Source organism: Oncorhynchus gorbuscha, linkage group LG08 (assembly GCF_021184085.1).
Source record: "Oncorhynchus gorbuscha isolate QuinsamMale2020 ecotype Even-year linkage group LG08, OgorEven_v1.0, whole genome shotgun sequence".
In the NCBI taxonomy this organism is placed as follows: domain Eukaryota; kingdom Metazoa; phylum Chordata; class Actinopteri; order Salmoniformes; family Salmonidae; genus Oncorhynchus; species Oncorhynchus gorbuscha.
The window spans coordinates 41,982,851-42,003,042 of NC_060180.1; the positions used below are offsets into that span (position 1 = coordinate 41,982,851).

Genomic DNA, 20,192 nt, shown 5'->3' on the forward strand with positions numbered 1-20,192 from the left:
AAGGGGAATGGAGAAAAGTACAGAGAGATCCATGATGAAAACCTGCTCCAGAGGGCTCAGGATCTCAGAATGGGGTGAAGGTTCACCTTCCAAAAGGACAACAACCCTAAGCACACAGCAAGACAACACAGGAGTGGCTTTGGGACAAGTCTCTGAATGTCCTTGAGTGGCCCAGCCAGAGCCCGGACTTGATCCCAATCGAACTCCCTATCCAACCTGACAGAGAGGATCTGCAGAGATGTGTGCCAAGCTTGTAGCATCATACCCAATGTCATGATGTTGGCCTGTTGGGGGAGGTTTATTACATTTACATTACATTTAAGTCATTTAGCAGACGCTCTTATCCAGAGCGACTTACAAATTGGTGCATTCACCTTATGACATCCAGTGGAACAGTCACTTTACAATAGTGCATCTAAATATTTTAAGGGGGGGGGTGAGAAGGATTACTTTATCCTATCCTAAGTATTCCTTAAAGAGGTGGGGTTTCAGGTGTCTCCGGAAGGTGGTGATTGACTCCGCTGTCCTGGCGTCGTGAGGGAGTTTGTTCCACCATTGGGGAGCCAGAGCAGCGAACAGTTTTGACTGGGCTGAGCGGGAACTGTACTTCCTCAGTGGTAGGGAGGCGAGCAGGCCAGAGGTGGATGAACGCAGTGCCCTTATTTGGGTGTAGGGCCTGATCAGAGCCTGGAGGTACTGAGGTGCTGTTCCCCTCACAGCTCCGTAGGCAAGCACCATGGTCTTGTAGCGGATGCGAGCTTCAACTGGAAGCCAGTGGAGAGAGCGGAGGAGCGGGGTGACGTGAGAGATGACCCCCATAAATACCTTTCTCCTTTTCTCTCTCTCTACTTGTAAAGCCTTTGTAACATAGAGTCTGGTAACATTGAAAGGTGGGGAACGGAACGATATTTCGGTAACCAACTAGTTGAAAATATACGCATATGATCTCAGATCAGGTACTACTTATGACAGGGTGACAAACTGTATCTTGGAAAGTCGATCAGATTTAAATGGAATTGTTGTGCAATTTAATGTTTAAAAATGAAAATATTTGTGAAAAGATTCAATGTAATTTTAGCTTCTTAAATGAGAGAACGGTTTTTCATAGAGAAACTCTGCTCACTCAGAGGCCCCGCCCAAGTGAACAGACTTTGGTTGTAAAACTATGAAACACGCCCTTCTTTCGCCACTATATAAACCCGTTGACGAAAATTCTACTTTCTGTTCCGAGGTCGTGAGGATGACGATCCTACGTTAAAAGGGCTCAGACAATAACCTAACAAAATTAGCATCGTGTTCAATGTGAAGGTGACGATTGATACGCCGAAAGGATGAATTTCGACTATAATAGCCAGAACTATAGCACGAGCTTAAAAGTATGGCAACTTGGTATGAACTTTGAACTCTTATTCACTCCAGAAGTGATACCTCCTAGCCGTTGAGTTGGCAGCAGCTGCTGTAGACGTGGGCTAGGAAAGGACGGACGCCGTATTCAGTCTAGCTCACACAACAATACTACAACGTATCCAGTTTACCAGCAGAGACTTCTTCAGAGGACAAGAGATACCTGCTCAACAACCCGGCCATTCATCTACAACCAACCTATTGAAGCGCAGCTCGGAGTAAATATTCCTTTCATTTACTTTTTCCAAGTAGGCGGTTATTTAGAATGCATAAGATTATGTATTTAGGAGAGCATAGCTTCTCCCTTTGTTACTCAGTCTTCCCGCTCTTTCATTCAAAACCAAACCCCCTTTCTTTGTGGAAAGCTGTCATATCTGTTCCGTCCGCTTGGGACATTTTCCTTTTTGACATAATTTGTAATCAATGTATGATCCATTCTGTGTAGATGTAATTCTGTGTGATTATTTTGGTATTTAGTAAATAAATAATTAAACCAAATGTTGTATTGCTGATTCAACTTGTTAGCCAGGGTTCGTGAAGATAACCAAGAATTTACAACTTTCAGATGAGACTGAATAAAGTGACGATTAAATATTGACTGCTACTGATGTAAAAGATTACTAGGTCTTTAAGAGTTTATTCGGAAGATAACAACTCTATAACATTCTTTTGTGGTGCCCCTACTTTCTAGTTAATTAAATTTACCTGATTCAGCTTAGTCAGGTAATATTAATTACAGAGAAATGATTTTATAGAATAACATGTCATATCACTTAATCCCGCACAGCCAAAGACACAACACCAAGAAGACTTAAGGCTGTAATCACTGCCAAAGGTGCTTCAACAAAGTATTGCGTAAAGGGTCTGAATATTTATGTAAATGCGATATATCAGTGTTTAATTTTTTTAAATCAATTTGCCAAAATGTCTAAAAGCCTGTTTTTACTTTGTCATTATGGGGTATTGACTGCAGAATGACGAGGAAAAAACAACTTAATCCATTTTAGAAGAAGAAGAACAAAATGTGGAAAAAGTCAAGGGGTCTGAACACTTTCCGAATGCACTGTATGTAACCAAAACAAGCACATGAAGCACATAAGTGACACATTTCAGGAAACTAGGCTTATTTTGCAAGTCACAACTTTACAGGAGAGCTGTGTTTTTTGTGTTTTTTGGCAGAAATGCCTTCTCAAACATGTGAACTACTGCAGTTCTACATTATATTGCAGTTGTTTCGAAACATATAACGTTAGCCATGGAGAACTGCTCTCAATAACATTGTTAACCTGAATTTCAGGTGCTATCGACAGAGGTCAGTGGGAAAAGGTTGTGATGGACTACTTAATGGAGGACGATCGTGCCATTCTGATGCTCTCGGACTATGAAAATGAATCAGACGATGAGGAAATCACTGATTTATGTAAAAACATTGTCTGTGATGTTTTCTCAGAATGCTATTTTGCATTGCTAGTTATAGCTAGCTAGTTATAGCTAGCTAACTAGCTAGCTAGCTAACATTGAACCTATTTGCTTAACTTTAGATAGCTATGACAATCGGTTTGTATTGCTAGTTAAAGCTTGCTGTTTGATAGCCAGCTGAAGTTCGATGGCTCTTTTGCTAGCTAACATTGAACCTATTTGGTTAACTTTAGCTAGCTAAGACAATCGTTTTGTGTTGCTAGTTAAAGCTTGCTGTTAGTTAGCCAGCTGAAGTATGATGTCTGGCTAGCTAGCTATAACATTATGTGTATGAACTGTGTGTAGTGATATCTCAGAATACCATTTCGCATCTATTGTTTAATAATGCAAAACTATTTGTATCTAGAATGTCTCTAGAATGCATCAGTAGAAGATGCCTGACCCTCCTCCACCAGTCAAGGAGAATGGTCTAATGCCTCCCATCAAAGAGAGAGCTGGCCCAAGCAAGCACAGGTTACACCTGAAGCATGAGCATGGTGAACTTTATCAACAACTACACAGAGGATAATGCCATATTATTACCAGGATGCCACTCAGGACACAAACACTTTGGTGGAAAGCTGTTGCCATCCCATGTGACAAAAGCAGCAGTGTGGTGTCTCTACAAGGAATCGATTACAACACTTGGTATGTAAAAGCATTAACACATTATTTAATTGACCTCCAACAAGATTGGCAATACTTTTATTGATCTCACATTATTTCTGTATTTTCTAGAGGTACGTGTAGAAATTGCTTCCCCACGTCTCAAGTACTAAGCCCAGGACAGACCTGTGCTGGCAGTCCCAGAGGAACAACTATCAGGTCTTCAGATCTGCCAATCTGCTAGAAGCTGTTAAGTCAGCCAAACTGAAGAAGCAAGAGCAGCATCTCCTGCTGGTTCAGAGTGAGTGGTCTGTTTACCAGAAGATGGTTGCTTACTGCTTGTCCACCTGTCAAGACATGCAGTTGTATCTGGGGGTCCATAATGAAACCAGCAAGCAAAGACATCAGGATGCATTACAGCTTTGATTTTGATCAAAGCTGAAGTAAGCAACATTTCCTCCTTTATATTGATTAGGACATAGATGGATAGATAGATATATAATCAAATAAAAAATACATACAACAAATATATTAATATGTACAGTGGGGAGAACAAGTATTTGATACACTGCTGATTTTGCAGGTTTTCCTACTTACAAAGCATGTAGAGGTCTGTAATTTTAATCAATGGTACACTTCAACTGTGAGAGACGGAATCTAAAACAAATCTCCAGATAATCACATTGTATGATTTTTTTAAAAGTAATTAATTTGCACTTTGTCTGACACACTGCCGATTTTGCAGGTTTTCCTACTTACAAAGCATGTAGAGGTCTGTAAATCTTTGATATTATTTACCATAACCTGTGGATGAGAAAACATACACTACTGTTCAAAAGTTTGGGGTCACTTAGAAATGTTCTTGAAAGAAAAACACATTTTTGTCCATTAAAATAACATCAAATTGATCAGAAATACAGTGTAGACATTGTTAATGTTGTAAATGACTACTGTAGCTGGAAACGGCAGATTTTTTAAAATGGAATATCTACATAGGCGCACAGAGGCCCATTATCAGCAACCATCACTCCTGTGTTCTAATGGCACGTTGTGTTAGCTAATCCAAGTTTATAATTTTAAAAGTCTAATTTATCATTAGAAAACCTTTTGCAATTATGTTAGCGCAGCTGAAACTGTTGTTTTGGTTAAAGAAGCAATAAAACTGGCCTTAGACTAGTTGAGTATCTGGAGCATCAGCATTTGTGGGTTCGATTACAGGCTCAACATGGCTAGAAACAAATAACTTTCTTCTGAAACTCATCAGTCCATTCTTGTCCTGAGAAATGATGGCTATTCCATGCAAGAAATTGCCAAGAAACTGAAGATCTCCTACAGTGCTGTGTACTACTCCCTTCAAAGGACAGCGCAAACTGTCTCTAACCAGATTAGAAAGAGGAGTGGGAGGCCCCGGTGCACAACTGAGCAGGAGGACAAGTACATTAGAATGTCTAGTTTGAGAAACAGACACCTCACAAGTCCTCAACTAGCAGCTTCATTAAATAGTACCCGCAAAATACCCGTCTCAATGTCAACAGTGAGGAGGCGACTCCGGATGCTGGCCCTCTAGGTAGAGTTCCTCTGTCCAGTGTCTGTGTTCTTTGCCCATCTTAATATTTTATTTTGGACCATGTCCCAGGACTACCTGACATGAGGACTCCTTGCTGTCCCCAGTCCACCTGGCCATGCTCCTGCTCCAGTTTCAACTGTTCTGCCTTACTATTATTCAACCATGCTGGTCATTTATGAACATTTGAACATCTTGGCCACGTTCTGTTATAATCTCCACCCGGCACAGCCAGAAGAGGACTGGCCACCCCACATATGCTCTCTCTAATTCTCTCTTTCTTTCTCTCTCTCTCTCGGAGGACCTGAGCCCTAGGACCGTGCCCCAGGACTACCTGACATGATGGCTCCTTGCTGTCCCCAGTCCACCTGACTGTGCTGCTGCTCCAGTTTCAACTGTTCTGCCTTATTATTATTTGACCATGCTGGTCATTTATGAACATTTGAACATCTTGGTCATGTTCTGTTATAATCTCTACCCGGCACAGCCAGAAGAGGACTGGCCACCCCACATAGCCCGGTTCCTCTCTAGGTTTCTTCCTAGGTTTTGGCCTTTCTAGGGAGTTTTTCCTAGCCACCGTGCTTTTACACTTGCATTGTTTGCTGTTTGGGGTTTTAGGCTGGGTTTCTGTACAGCACTTTGAGATATCAGCTGATGTACGAAGGGCTATATAAATAAATTTGATTTGATTTGATTTGATTTGATTTTTATTGGCCAGTCCGAGATATGGCTTTTTCTTTGCAACTCTGCCTAGAAGGCCAACATCCCGGAGTCGCCTCTTCACTGTTGAAACAAGACAAACTGGCAACAGACAGACAGAGAACACAGGTATAAATACCCAGGATAAGTAGGGGAGATGGGCGACACCTGGAGGGGGTGGAGACAAGCATAAGGACAGGTGAAACAAATCAGGGCATGACAAGAACAGAGCCACACGTCTTGCTCTTCATTTTAATCACAGGGTTAATATTAATACTATGCATGCCAGTCTCTGACTGACTGCATCACTTCTTGTTTTCATAAGAAACAATGTGTTGGAAATTCCAAATTATTTGCATAGTCAACTTACACACAGCACTGACACAAACACTTACCCCACCAGGCATGCCACCTTTTCACAGTCCCCAGGTCCAGGACAAATTCAAGGAATTGTACAGAACCATTAGTGCATAGGACTGACTTCCATCTTAAGTAGCGCAAGTGAACAGCAATCCTGGTTTCAAAAAACAAATAAAGCAACACTTCACGGCACAACGCCTCCCTGAACTAACTTCTGGCGCCGACAGAGATGGCCGCCTCGCTTCGCGTTCTTTTGTACGTGTTATTTCTTACATTGGTACCCCAGGTCATCTTAGGTTTCATTACATACAGTCGAGAAGAACTACTGAATATAAGAGCAGCGTCAACTCACCATCAGTACGACCAAGAATATGACTTTCCCGGAGCGGATCCTGTGTTCTGCCTTCCACCCAGGACAACGGAATGGATCCCAGCCTGCGACCCAAAACAACGACGTCGTAAAAGAGGCAAACGAAGCGGTCTTCTGGTCAGGCTCCGGAGACGGGCACATCGCGCGCCACTCCCTAGCATACTACTCGCCAATGTCCAGTCTCTTGACAACAAGGTTGATGAAATCTGAGCAAGGGTAGCATTCCAGAGGGACATCAGGGACTGTAACGTTCTTTGCTTCACGGAAACATGGCTCACTCGAGAGACGCTATCTGAGTCGGTGCAGCCAGCTGGTTTCTCCACGCATTGCGCTGACAGAAACAAACATCTTTCTGGTAAGAAGAGGGGCGGGGGCGTATGCTTTATGGTTAATGAGACGTGGTGTGGCCACAACAACCTACACGAACTCAAGTCCTTCTGTTCACCTGATTTAGAATTCCTCACAATCAAATGTCAACCTCATTATCTACCAAGGGAATTCTCTTCGATTATAATCACAGCCGTATATATTCCCCCCCAAGCAGACACATCAATGGCTCTCAACGAACTTTATTTGACTCTTTGCAAACTGGAATCCACACATCCTGAGGCTGCATTCATTGTAGCTGGAGATTTTAACAAGGCTAATCTGAAAACAAGACTCCCTAAATTGTATCAGCATATCGATTGCGCAACCATTGCTATTCTAACTTCCGTGATGCATATAAGGCCCTCCCCTGCCCTCCTTTCGGAAAAGCTGACCCCGACTCCATTTTGTTGCTCCCTGCCTACAGACAGAAGCCAAAACAAGAAGCTCCCACGCTGAGGTCTGTTCAACGCTGGTCCGACCAATCTGATTCCACGCTCCAAGACTGCTTCCATCTCGTGAACTGGGATATGTTTCAGGGACAAGAGATAATAAATGACAAAAATGACAGTACCCCCACTCAAGAACAACCCGCTAGACCGTCTGTTTAAGACCATACCTGACATTGGACTGCCAGTCTCGCACAACGCTTCGGAGTCAATCTGTCGTAAGAGGAAGGTGACATTATTACGTCAAACAACAACATTGACGAATACACTGATTCGGTGAGCGAGTTCATTAGAACGTGCGTTGAAGATGTCGTTCCCATAGGAACGATTAAATCATTCCCAAACCAGAAACCGTGGATTGATGGCAGCATTCGTGTGAAACTGAAAGCACGAACCACTGCTTTTAATCAGGGCAAGGTGACCGGAAACATGACCAAATACAAACAGTGTAGCTATTCCCTCCAAGGCAATCAAACAAGCTAAGCGTCAGTTTAGAGACAAAGTAGAATCGCAATTCAACGGCTCAGACACAACAGGTATGTGGCAGGGTCTACAGTCAATCACGGATTACAAAAAGAAAACCAGCCCAGTCACGGACCAGGATGCCTTGCTCCCAAGCAGACTAAATAACTGTTTTGCATTATTTGAGGACAATACAGTGCCACTGACATGGCCCGCAACCAAAACATGCGGACTCTCCTTCACTGCAGCCGAGGTGAGTAAAACATTTAAATGTGGGATGACCCAAAACGGAACGAGCAGTTAAACGGTTACCTCTGGCGTCCCCACGCAGAGATGGTTCTTTTAACCCTCGCAAGGCTGCAGGCCCAGACGGCATCCCCAGCTGCGCCATCAGAGCATGCGCAGACCAGCTGGCTGGTGTGTTTACGGACATATTCAATCAATCCCTATCCCAGTCTGCTGTTCCCAAATGCTTCAAGAGGGCCACCATTGTTCCTGTTCCCAAGAAAGCTAAGGTAACTGAGCTAAACGACTACTGCTCCGTAGCACTCACTTCCGTCATCATGAAGTGTTTTGAGAGACTAGTCAAGGACCATATCACCTCCACCCTACCTGACACCCTAGACCCACTCCAATTTGCTTACCGCCCAAATAGGTCCACAGACGATGCAATCTCAACCACACTGCACTCTGCCCTAACTCATCTGGACAAGAGGAATACCTATGTGAGAATGCTGTTCATCGACTACAGCTCAGTATTTAACACCATAGTACCCTCCAAACTCGTCAAACCCTGGGTCTCGACCCCGCCCTGTGCAACTGGGTACTGGACTTCCTGACGGGCCGCCCCCAAGTGATGAGGGTAGGTAACAACATCTCCACCCCGCTGATCCTCAACACTGGGGCCCCACAAGGGTGCGTTCTGAGCCCTCTCCTGTACTCCCTGTTCACCCATGACTGCGTGGCCACGCACGCCTCCAACTCAATCATCAAGTTTGCGGACAACACAACAGTGGTAGGCTTGATTACCAACAACGACGAGACGGCCTACAGAGAGGAGGTGAGGGCACTCAACGTCAACAAAACTAAGGAGATGATTGTGGACTTCAGGAAACAGTAGAGGGAACACCCCCCTATCCACATCGATGGAACAGTAGTGGAGAGGGTAGTAAGTTTTAAGTTCCTCGGCGTACACATCACAGACAAACTGAATTGGTCCACCCACACAGACAGCATCGTGAAGAAGGCGCAGCAGCGCCTCTTCAACCTCCGGAGGCTGAAGAAATGTGGCTTGTCACCATAAGCACTCACTAACTTCTACAGATGCACAATCGAGAGCATCCTGTCCTAGCCACTTTAAACTATACCACTTTGTTTACATACTCATCTCATATGTATATACTGTACTCGATACCATCTTTATCCCCAGCACAAAACTTGCTAAACCCCCTTTGATATCACCTGATACTCAGCTGGACAGTGTCAATGCTATCAACAAGTCAAACCCAAATAATGTAGGTAGACCTCCACTGTCCTCCTCCTCTGTGTATCTAAAACTAGCCTGTCCCTCTCCCTTCTCAGCTCTTCTCTCATTCTACAATCAAACATTATCCATTCAGTCCACTTCTTTGGATCAATAACTTCTTGCTTCATCCCTCTTATAATACTATTTATACACCAAAAGACTTTAGCCTTGCATGTACTGAGACAGAAAAGGGGACAAAGGCGAGATAGAAATACAACTGTTGATGTTGGTCTAGAGGCGACATGGGATCATGTCAAACACTTCACCGAATGGGAATAGATGACTCAGCAATGATCTGTTGTGATCTCAACCAAAGGTGTTTTGTTTTTTGCAGCAATATGTAGCTATCGTTACCAATATCATCAATAAGAGATCAAACCTTGTTCCAAACAAACCAAATCACCCTATTCTCTTGGATTGATTGATTTTTAATATTGCCTGTTTAAAATATTGATTGACTGACTGATTGTGACCTGCTACTAGTTTAACAGTGACCGTGAGCTTCATGTCACCAGCAAGCCACCACAGTGTTGGCCCCTGTAATTGGTCACGCAAAGACAAACCCAGAGATTTAGAGACAGTGCCCCTCAAAAGTCCACCATTTTCCTGCATGGCTCCAGATACAGAACAGTCCAGGCCTAAACAGATTAGGATGAAGAGCCTATAAGAACATTTAGTACATGTAACTCAGTGGTAGAGGACAGTGGGTCTGAGTGGTGGAAGTTGCTAGCGGATTGTGACAAGCCGTACACCTCCAACACACTCTTCTCTCAAGCCTGCTTTTCCTGGAAACCCATGACCTTCAAACCTCAAGTGACCTTGGGTTTGTGAGGTTCAAGGAAAAACTCTTCGACAACAAATCAGAATTCAACTGCAATGGATGGCAGCAAGGTCAGCCATCATATCAATTAAAACATAATATACAGTAGGCAGTTACTTCACAACTTAAACTTTAAAAAAATATCCTTGTTACAAATCCCTCTAATGTGAAAAGCCTTCTTATGTCCTCCTCATACACAGCACAATAAGTGTGTGTGTGTGTGTGTGTGTGTGTGTGTGTGTGTGTGTGTGTGTGTGTGTGTGTGTGTGTGTGTGTGTGTGTGTGTGTGTGTGTGTGTGTGTGTGTGTGTGTGTGTGTGTGTGTGTGTGTGTGTGTGTGTGTGTGTGTGTGTGCGCGCGCGTGTGCGTGTGCGTGTGCGTGTGTGTGTGTGTGTGTGTGTGTGTGTGTGTGTGTGTGTGTGTGTGTGTGTGTGTGAGAGAGTCTGGGAGAGCAATTGGAGCATTGAAATGACATGAAGAGTTATTTGGGTCGTAATGAAGCTGCTTAATGAAATCAGTGCCCTTGAAAGTTCTTCATCAATTTTAGTCCCCCAACTCCCCGTCCCCTCTCTCTGCTCCATTCCAGCCTGTCAGCTAATCCATGTGCATGTCGCAATATTAATTAAACACAGCGGTTCCTGAAGTACTTAAAGTGAAGCGCTAGTATTGATAATGAGCAGGTTTAAAGGAGTCACATCCCCCCCAAAATGACTTTTTAAACCGGCCTTATTAAGCAGAAAATGAGACCCAGATCAGCCTACAAGCTCCTCATTCCACTGATCCTTGACCGTGCGCATGTTCCACTGATTTTTATTGGGGGAGCGCGAGACGGGGAAACGCCCTTAATCTTGCCTTTCATGTGGATGACTGTCGCACCCCCCCATCCGCACCCCCCTGTCCGAGTCACAACCAAGACCCAGCCACTGGACTCTAACTGTCTGAAAAATCTTTATCCTTTAACACCATGTTTTGTAACACACATAAGCTCCAAATTAAGAGCAAAGTAAATGAGAAAGAAAAACACCAAACAGAGACTGAATTAGAAGCAGCTACAGTTAGACAGTGGTTGAGGATGACAATAAGATGCAGGATTGGCTGTGTGTGGGGCTTGGTATCACGAACAGAGGTTAATATGTTCTATATAGGCTTTCTGAGGCCTACCCCCCCCCACACACACACAGCTAACACTACTCCCCCCTTCCCCCTTTCCCCCACACATCCAGTCTCAAACTAAGTCAGGATTCGAGTGAAATGCATCTTTATTTCCAGTGCGTGTGTTTATGAGTTGCTGTGGAGAATTGGGCCGGCCCTGCCTGTCACTGTGTCTCCGCATGGAAGATTATGGATGGCCAATTACATCGCCTTTGGCATTAATTAATGAGGATAACGAGCTCCCCCACTCCCCCCAAAACCACGTCCCTCCTCAGCTGGTACCGAGCAGGGTGATGGGTGAGGTGCTTGTGTGTGTGTGTTCAGCTGGTACGGAGCAGGGAGCTAGACTTGGAGGGTGGAGGAGTAGGTATGTGTGTCTGTGCCCCCATTTTCCTTCCATTTCCCCCCAAAGTTCCCCACCAGTCAGTGGTGTGTCTGAGGACCATTACAGAGATTAGGCTGTGCCAAGGTAACGGATGCCCCCGTTTGTCAACTCACATCCTCTATCAAGACCACAGTGGGAGGGAGGAAGAGAATGGCATCTATGGAAGAGGGAGGCAGGGATAGAGGGAAAGAGAAAGAGAGAGACAGAGATCAAGAGTAGGAGAGACTGGGAAATAATAAAAGGGAAGGACGGATTTGAGGCAGCGAAAGGGGTCAGGGGGAGTGACAGAGAGAAATGTGATTTTAGGGTGATTCAGAATATCAATGTGTTCTCGATGTTAGATAACATTGGTATAGACAACTATCTTGAGATCAGCCCCGAGAGACAAAGTACTGTATAATTCAAACAATACAATAGACAGAGACAAATTAGCTCCTCCATGTTCATGTTGTCCTGCAGTCTCCCCTCCCTGCTCCTCTCATCTCCCATCTCTCCAGTCCCACCCTAGCCCCAGCCCCAGCCCCGGCCCGTCTACACATTCTGGGTTTACAATGCGTGGTGTCAGGTGCCTTGTGGCGATAAGCAAAACACTTTGCTTGACTGCCATGTTCTGAAGGTTTGCGGCCATGTGAGCACATAGTAACCCCCCCCCAAACTACATCCACCCTATCCCCGCCTGATGTGGGTAACGAATAGAAGGCCTATACCCATCCCACCACACTCGCAGCAACGTCGCCCCAAATCACATGGCTCCTCGGAACCAACTGACTCACCCGCTCATCGCTTCCGACAAGGCGGGGCTGGGAGGGACGAGAACCGTGACGTCATAGAGAAAATTAACACTGGGGGGTCCTTCCAGTGCCGCATATAGTGCAGAGACATCAGCGCTTCCTTCTCTCTGTCTCCCTCTTTCTTTCTCTTTCTTTCTCTCTGCTGCCCTTCTTTACCACATACAGGCAACCAGAATCAGACACGTACATAAACACACACACACGTCCGGCCCACACACACACATCCGGCCCTATTGTTTATGCAACCTTTTCACCCCATCCCCCACTTGATCCTGCCCAAACACCAGTTTTCAGTGTCAGTTGGCATCTAACAGAAAATGTTTGCCTCCCTGAGCAGATTTGAACAAAAAACCTGCCTAGCCTTTAAATCTAACACACAGCCCACCCCCCACATCCCCAACCCCATTCCCTCAACAACCCTCGGCAGTATTGTTTGTTTGTATTCCACATAGGTCTGCAGTGTGTGTGTGTGTGTGTGTGTGTGTGTGTGTGTGTGTGTGTGTGTGTGTGTGTGTGTGTGTGTGTGTGTGTGTGTGTGTGTGTGTGTGTGTGTGTGTGTGTGTGTGTGTGTGTGTGTGTGTGTGTGTGTGTGTGTGTGTGTGTGTGTGTGTGTGTGTGTGTGTGTGTGTGTGTGTGTGTGCGTATTTGTTTGTCCTCTATGTATACGAGTGTGATAAAGAGTGTCACAATGTGCATCAGACATGTAGGCTAGGCTCTGTAAGAGCTTAATTAGAGAAAGCAGCACTGTCAGACGCATTAGAGAGAGGTTGGCACTTAAGGGCATATGTTTTTACTGCTATACCATCGGGTTGTGGAAAAGCACAACAACATACCTCAAAGCTCCTGGCCCTGCTAATGAAATCACTCCCTTCTGATCCCACTGAGAACAAACACAAATGTTTACAGACACCAGAGATGCAGCAGTACTGTGCACTAGATTGGACACAGTTGTGCAGGCAGGGGTGTGTTGGTCTACATAACGTGTGTGTGTGTGTGTGTGTGTGTGTGTGTGTGTGTGTGTGTGTGTGTGTGTGTGTGTGTGTGTGTGTGTGTGTGTGTGTGTGTGTGTGTGTGTGTGTGTGTGTGTGTGTGTGTGTGTGTGTGTGTGTGTGTGTGTGTGTGTGTGTGTGTGTGTGTGTGTGTGTGTATGTGTGTGTGTGTGTGTGTGTGTGACCAAGAGAGTCAGTATATGAGTAGGCTATGTAAATGTATCCCAACACAGATTAGGAGGTGGAGATTAAGCAATTTCATTTTGGTTCCATTATCATAAATACTGATAATACTTTGGTATACCACATGGTTAAACGAATAATCAGCAGTCTATAAACTATTTATAAATCATTGACAATTGACAAGCCTTTCTAAAGTAGCATGTTTCGGTTGTTGGTTTTGTTATTGTTTTCAATACGAATTCAATTTCAAGGGCAATGAAGTATTCTGTTCTACATAATATTTAAATAATTCATTCAGAGTTAATGACCAGTTCGGCCTCTGGTCTGACTGTGTCCCACACCACATAAGGTCAAGAAGGCACCAATAGGCCTATAGATGATATTGTAATAATAAATAAATGTCACCTTGAAATCTACAGGCTATGGCTATATTGAAAGTTGTTTCCATGAACACATACTGTATCAAATGATAAACCGTGCAGTTTACCAGACGTCTGTGCAAAAAGGCAACCGTCTCACCCAGCCGAGGTGGAGAGTGATTGAGTATGAGACCGAGGCTATGGCCTAGCATCAATGGCACCGTTTGTCACAACGTATCCCCGGTCCTCTGCCTGTCACGCGGAGCTGCTGAGGGAGTCATATGTCATCAGAGCGCCAATTTGAGATGCTGTTATGACGTCCATCTGAACTGTGAGAGAGAGAGTGACTGGGGCAATACCCTTAGCGACTGGCAGACTGACAGAGAGACGGAATGATTGAGTGACTAACGAGTAGACCGATCTTATTCATATTATATGAAGTTCACCCTATCTTCTTTGTTATCCATAGCCTGGTGTCCCACTTGGACACAGCTAAGGGATAGGCTGGTTTTACGCACAGATAGACTAGTGGGTAAAAGGTGGCAAAGTGTAAAGTTATGCCTCACTCTAACTGAAAAGCAGCTTTCTCACACCCTTTTTTTCCCCAGACCAACATTTCTTTCGAGGTAGCCTATTGTGAAAAACAAATAGATATTTACATAAATTATTCCACTTAAATGTAGGCCTATATTGAGGACAGGTGTGGTTATAGTTGTTTTTAAAATGGGTGGGTCTAATTCTGAATGCTGATTGGTTAAAACCACATTCCAGTCGGTGTCTATTCCACAAGTTACCACCTGCTAAATCTATGACGTTAAAATACATATTTACTCTGTTCCATCTGACTACGCAATCCATTGTCTCATCAGCCCAACCAGGCAATTCATAAACTTGATCTCCACTATAAAAGCATCTAGACATGATCTCACATTTCTTTTAGAATGACATTTAGTTTTCAACAGCAGAGATTTGTATTAAAATTGCTGTCTTACAAGGCAGCGTTTCTCAGCCAGTCGAAAGCATGATTCAACTGGCATCATATTTAAGGACATATACAAAAATGTCAATTGAAAAAAAGTACAACAAAACACAGATAATTTGCAGTCATTCCAGCTTCGGTTTGAAGTGATTGTGTTACTGTTGCTGTGTTGTTGGCTAGCTCCTCTGAACAACAGTTTCCTGACAAGTGAGCATATTTTCTGTGCCAGGCGAAGTAGTGCCTCATCCGTTTATTGTTATGGACGTATCCAAATAAATGTCACTAGAAAACAGCTTCAACAAAATGCAAATGCAGCTACGTTGTTATTCTGGCTGCACTATTTGTGACTGTAAGTTCGCCATAGTTGGCTAGCTAGCAAGCAAGGAATAGGAACGTTGCCAGCCAATATGGCAATGGAACATTTAGAACGAACGACTGATACACGTCCATAGATACAGAACCAAGACTAGATACGCGTCCAGAACAACAAGACTGAGCGACTGGGACGCGTCCATAGATACAGAACAACAAGACTGAGCGACTGGGACGCGTCCATAGATACAGAACCAATAGAATGAATCACTGGGACGCGTCCATAGATACAGAACAACAAGACTGAGCGACTGAGACACGTCCATAGATACAGAACAACAAGACTGAACGACTGGGTCACGTCCATAGATACAGAACAACAAGACTGAATGACTGGGTCACGTCCATAGATACAGAACAACAAGACTGAACGACTGGGTCACGTCCATAGATACAGAACAACAAGACTGAGCGACTGAGACACGTCCATAGATACAGAATAACAAGACTGAACGACTGGGTCACGTCCAGAGATACAGAACCAATAGAATGAACGACTGGGTCACATCCATAGATACAGAACAACAAGACTGAACGACTGGGTCACGTCCATAGATACAGAACAACAAGACTGTAGAATGTATGCACATATGACTGAACCTTTGGATAGAATGAATCACTAAATGGCATATATATTACAGAATAACAAGACTGAGCGACTGGGACACGTCCATAGATACAGAACAACAAGAATGAATCACTGGGTCACGTCCATAGATACAGAACAACAAGAATGAATCACTGGGACACGTCCATAGATACAGAACAACAAGACTGAGCGACTGGGACACGTCCATAGATACAGAACAACAAGACTGAACGACTGGGTCACGTCCATAGATACAGAACCAATAGAATGAATCACTGGGACACGTCCATAGATACAGAACAATAAGACTGAGCGACTGGGACGCGTCCATAGATACAGAACAACAAGACTGAACGACTGGGTCACGTCCATAGATACAGAACCAATAGAATGACCGACTGAGACACGTCCATAGATACAGAACCATAAGACTGAACGACTGGGACGCGTCCATAGATACAGAACAACAAGACTGAACGACTGGGTCACGTCCATAGATACAGAACAACAAGACTGAACGACTGGGTCACGTCCATAGATACAGAACAACAAGACTGAACGACTGGGTCACGTCCATAGATACAGAACAACAAGACTGAACGACTGGGACACGTCCATAGATACAAAACAACAAGACTGAACGACTGGGTCACGTCCATAGATACAGAACAACAAGACTGAACGACTGGGTCACCTCCATAGATACAGAACAACAAGACTGAACGACTGGGTCACGTCCATAGATACAGAACAACAAGACTGAACGACTGGGTCACATCCATAAATACAGAACAACAAGACTGAATGACTGGGACGCGTCCATAGATACAGAACCAATAGAATGAATGACTGGTTCCTGTCTCTAGCAACCCTATATTTGTGTCGAGACTATATCTTGTGGAAGGCTGAAATAGTATGAATAAATCAATCAAGATAAAATGTTTAATTAAAATATACCATTTTGGGGTCATCACCGTGCCAAAATATCCTGCAAACACAGGATTCTGTAGCATTATCCCTTAAACATCCCATGAAACTGTGGTTCGAATAATAATTACTGAACATAATCATAACACTGCCTACATTTGAAACTCGTTGATATTGGTGAAAAAGGCATTACATGTATTTATTTTTAATTATAATAAATATTTTAACAAAATGAATGTGATCAATTTCAGAGGAGATATTTATCAAGTTGATACAGAGTTTGGTGTTAAAGGGTTTTCTGTAAACCTTATTCATTTTTTGACGGAACTGAAGTTTTCCGTGCAATGGCCTGCCCTGCGAATCAAAACTACCCCGTTCATGTAATTAAGACATCGAGGGAGACAGGAGCTGGAATCGTCTTAATATTACTGGACCGAGTTGGAGAAAGCTCGCGGAGGCCTTGCAATCACCCAAATACCGGGAGACAGGTCCTGGTTGCCGCGGGCGGCACTTGCGCCCTTCCCTTCAGCGCCATCGAGCCCTTATCACGCCAGCGGGCCCCACTAGCCAGAACCGGCGCGTTTACTGGGTTATAAAAGTAGTTCTTTATTTCAAAGGGTGTCTAATGGGGAAGAAATAGAGGGGAGCACTCAACGATGTTCCAAACTCATTTTGTAGGACCCATTCATTGTAGACATTGTGCAGAAATTAGTGATGGATTGGTTTGTCAGTGTCATCGAGTCTAGAAAGGCTATGAGTGAGATTAATTGCTAATTGCTGTGATTTTCATACGATCATTTTAGAAAGGCCTTGCCTAGTGTAGTAGGCCTACACACAAATTATATTAATAAAACTTATTTATGTTACTCATTTGGAAATCAATCATTTTATTTCTGTTTTGGTCGTATTGAATTCAATCAATTAAACTAATTTTAGAGCGAGGGATGCCTAAAGTCAGACGTCTGTAAACTACAATAATTTTAACAAATTGTAGGCTTAAAACTGACGAATGTGTGACAAATTGGCAATTCTAATTCTAATAACAAAAATGTTTAAATAAACTGTTAAGTGAATGAATGTGTCATTTTTATTTTGAGCATGATTTGAGCATGGTTACATTGTGTGGAATTAAGTTTAAGAAAAAAACGAATCATATTCGAGCATAGATATGTTTTATTTATAAAGACATATAAACAATATATGAAATTCATGTTGCAGCACAACCCATTTTTTTGTTGTCTGTAAAGGCTGTTGTTTTGAAAACGAATAACATAACAGTACTTTGATCAAGTAGTTTTCCACAGTTGTACAATCATGTGAATTGTGCAATAACAAAACCAAAATCATCAATAGATATTTTCCAAAAATATCACACACTCGTGTTTCCTCACATGGCGTCTGTTAAAATGAGGGAAAGTGCGTTCATAAACGACAGTGATGCAAAAAAAACAAAAAACTATTGAAGTTGGAACGCAATCTTGTCATCTCTCTCGTTATTTTCCGTTTCACTGAATGTTGCATAGTAGGTCTGTATACTACACAAGAATACGAAATAGATCATTCGAAACTTTTGCAAGGGTGCCGTTTTCATAGTCACACATAACATGTCAAACTGTCAATTAAAACATGGTCGGACACTGCCACGGCAATACAATTCCTTTAACTCCGAGGAGAGTATAGGGAAAGAAAAACACTTTTAAACAGCAATTTGCCAGCTCCAACCCTAATCTAGCCTTAGTAAACACCAGTGTAGTTGTTCATGGTTTTATTTTATTTGTATTAATCTGGATGAAACATCACAGCAGTTATTTCGTTTAGGATTTACGCATTAGACTTGGATACAAGTGGGTGAAGTTCCAGTATGGGCTATACAAATAAAACGTTAACAAGGCTTGTCGTTAAGGTGCTTAAAGAGACTTGCAGGTGTCCCCGAGTATTTCTCCGCGCAGGTGGCGAGTGCCGAGCCCGTGAAGGGGTATACGGCAGCCTGTCCAAATGGTGCAATGGGGGTAGGGATGGGCGAGGTGATGCTCTGTCCCTGGTTCAGATAAGCCACCAGCCGCCTCATCTCCTCCAGAGCCTGCGCCTGCATGAGGATGTAGTTCTTGGCCAGGAGGAGAGTGGCTATTTTGGAGAGTTTCCTCACAGACGGGCTGTGCGCATACGGGATCACAGAACGGAGGCCGTCCAGTGCGTCGTTCAGGTCGTGCATCCGTCTCCTCTCGCGCGCATTGATGCTCAGGCGCAGAGACCGCTGCTCTTTGGGCTTCTTGGAAAGAGGACCCCCGTGTTTGTCATCGTCGAATGCGGAACCCCTCTTCCGGGGGTCCAGAGGGTCGAAACGGTCGTCATCGTCATCACTGGTCTGCTCCCCGCCACTTTCGTTGGACTTGCCCGTCTGACCCGAGAGGAAGTCGGCGGCCGGTGTGAGAGGATACCGCCCTCCAGGACTTCCAGTAATGTGGCCCGGTCCAAAGCCGAAGGCCGACTGGCCGTATCGCTGCGTCAGGTCCAGTAAAGTGTCGTTGCTGATGGACTTCAGCAGATTCTCTTCCCCGGCATTCATTTTCTCTTCCACAATAAGGACTAATACAAAATGCAGTTCGGTCGAAACTTAATTTATCCTCTTCGTCCGTGTCGGTATTTTTTTTGTGGAGAGGGTTCGCACACTACTCGAGTCCTGCTCAACACACTTTCTTTGTGGCTCTTCAGAACAGTTGCAGTGAATGGACTGTATTCAGCCCCACTTAACGTTCCCCCTGCGCGCATATACGTTTAAAACGCTTCTGTAATTGAGTGTTTTACGAAGCGACATTAAACGCACGTAAATAGTGGCCTGGGTGAGAGACTGGAGCGGTGGCCTCCTTGACGGGTCCTTGTGTGCTTCTTGCCCTCGCCCTGGGCAGACTGTGACTCGCTCTCCATCCCACTCGCGCGTTAGTAGGAACGCGAGGGCCGTTGGGATAATCTATCTGCCCAATCAGGGGGGCGTTTTAATTACTATAGGGCAGAACGCTGGTATGATCCTAATTTCGATCAGAATAATGATAGTTGCAAGTGAGTTAGTCTATGTTTGACAATTGTGGTGGGCATACTTTCGTTGTCCCCATAAAACACCCATATACCCAGAGTGAAGACAATCCTTAGATGTTTGAAACTGCACCATTAGGCTACTTTAGGCAGGCAGCAAATAGACTATGACTAACACTTTCTTGTTGTTTGGACAGTAATAGGCTATACTGTAAAACTACCACTAAAGTACTATATTAATTATCTACAGTAGATTGCAATAAAGGGCAATGCACTCTGGATGATTTTATGCCTGAACACTAAATAATACTCTAAATTCCAAAGAAACTTTTGTGTAATAGTACATTACTGTAA

The 20,192-nt window shown here is 43.9% G+C and overlaps 1 protein-coding gene across 1 annotated transcript; it reads right to left on the bottom strand.

Moving 5' to 3' along the window:
• Positions 1-17,963: 17,963 nt before the first annotated feature.
• Positions 17,964-19,703, bottom strand: LOC124040870 (class E basic helix-loop-helix protein 23-like). Its single transcript, XM_046357977.1, has one exon. It carries the CDS (start codon positions 19,372-19,374, stop codon positions 18,691-18,693), a length of 684 nt encoding a protein of 227 aa, XP_046213933.1. The 5' UTR covers positions 19,375-19,703; the 3' UTR covers positions 17,964-18,690.
• Between the last annotated feature and the right edge of the window lie 489 nt (positions 19,704-20,192).

Coding starts and splice junctions, on each gene's coding strand:
- LOC124040870 (XM_046357977.1), bottom strand. CDS start 19,374: ATGAATGCCGGGGAAGAGAATCTGCTGAAGTCCATCAGCAACGACACT.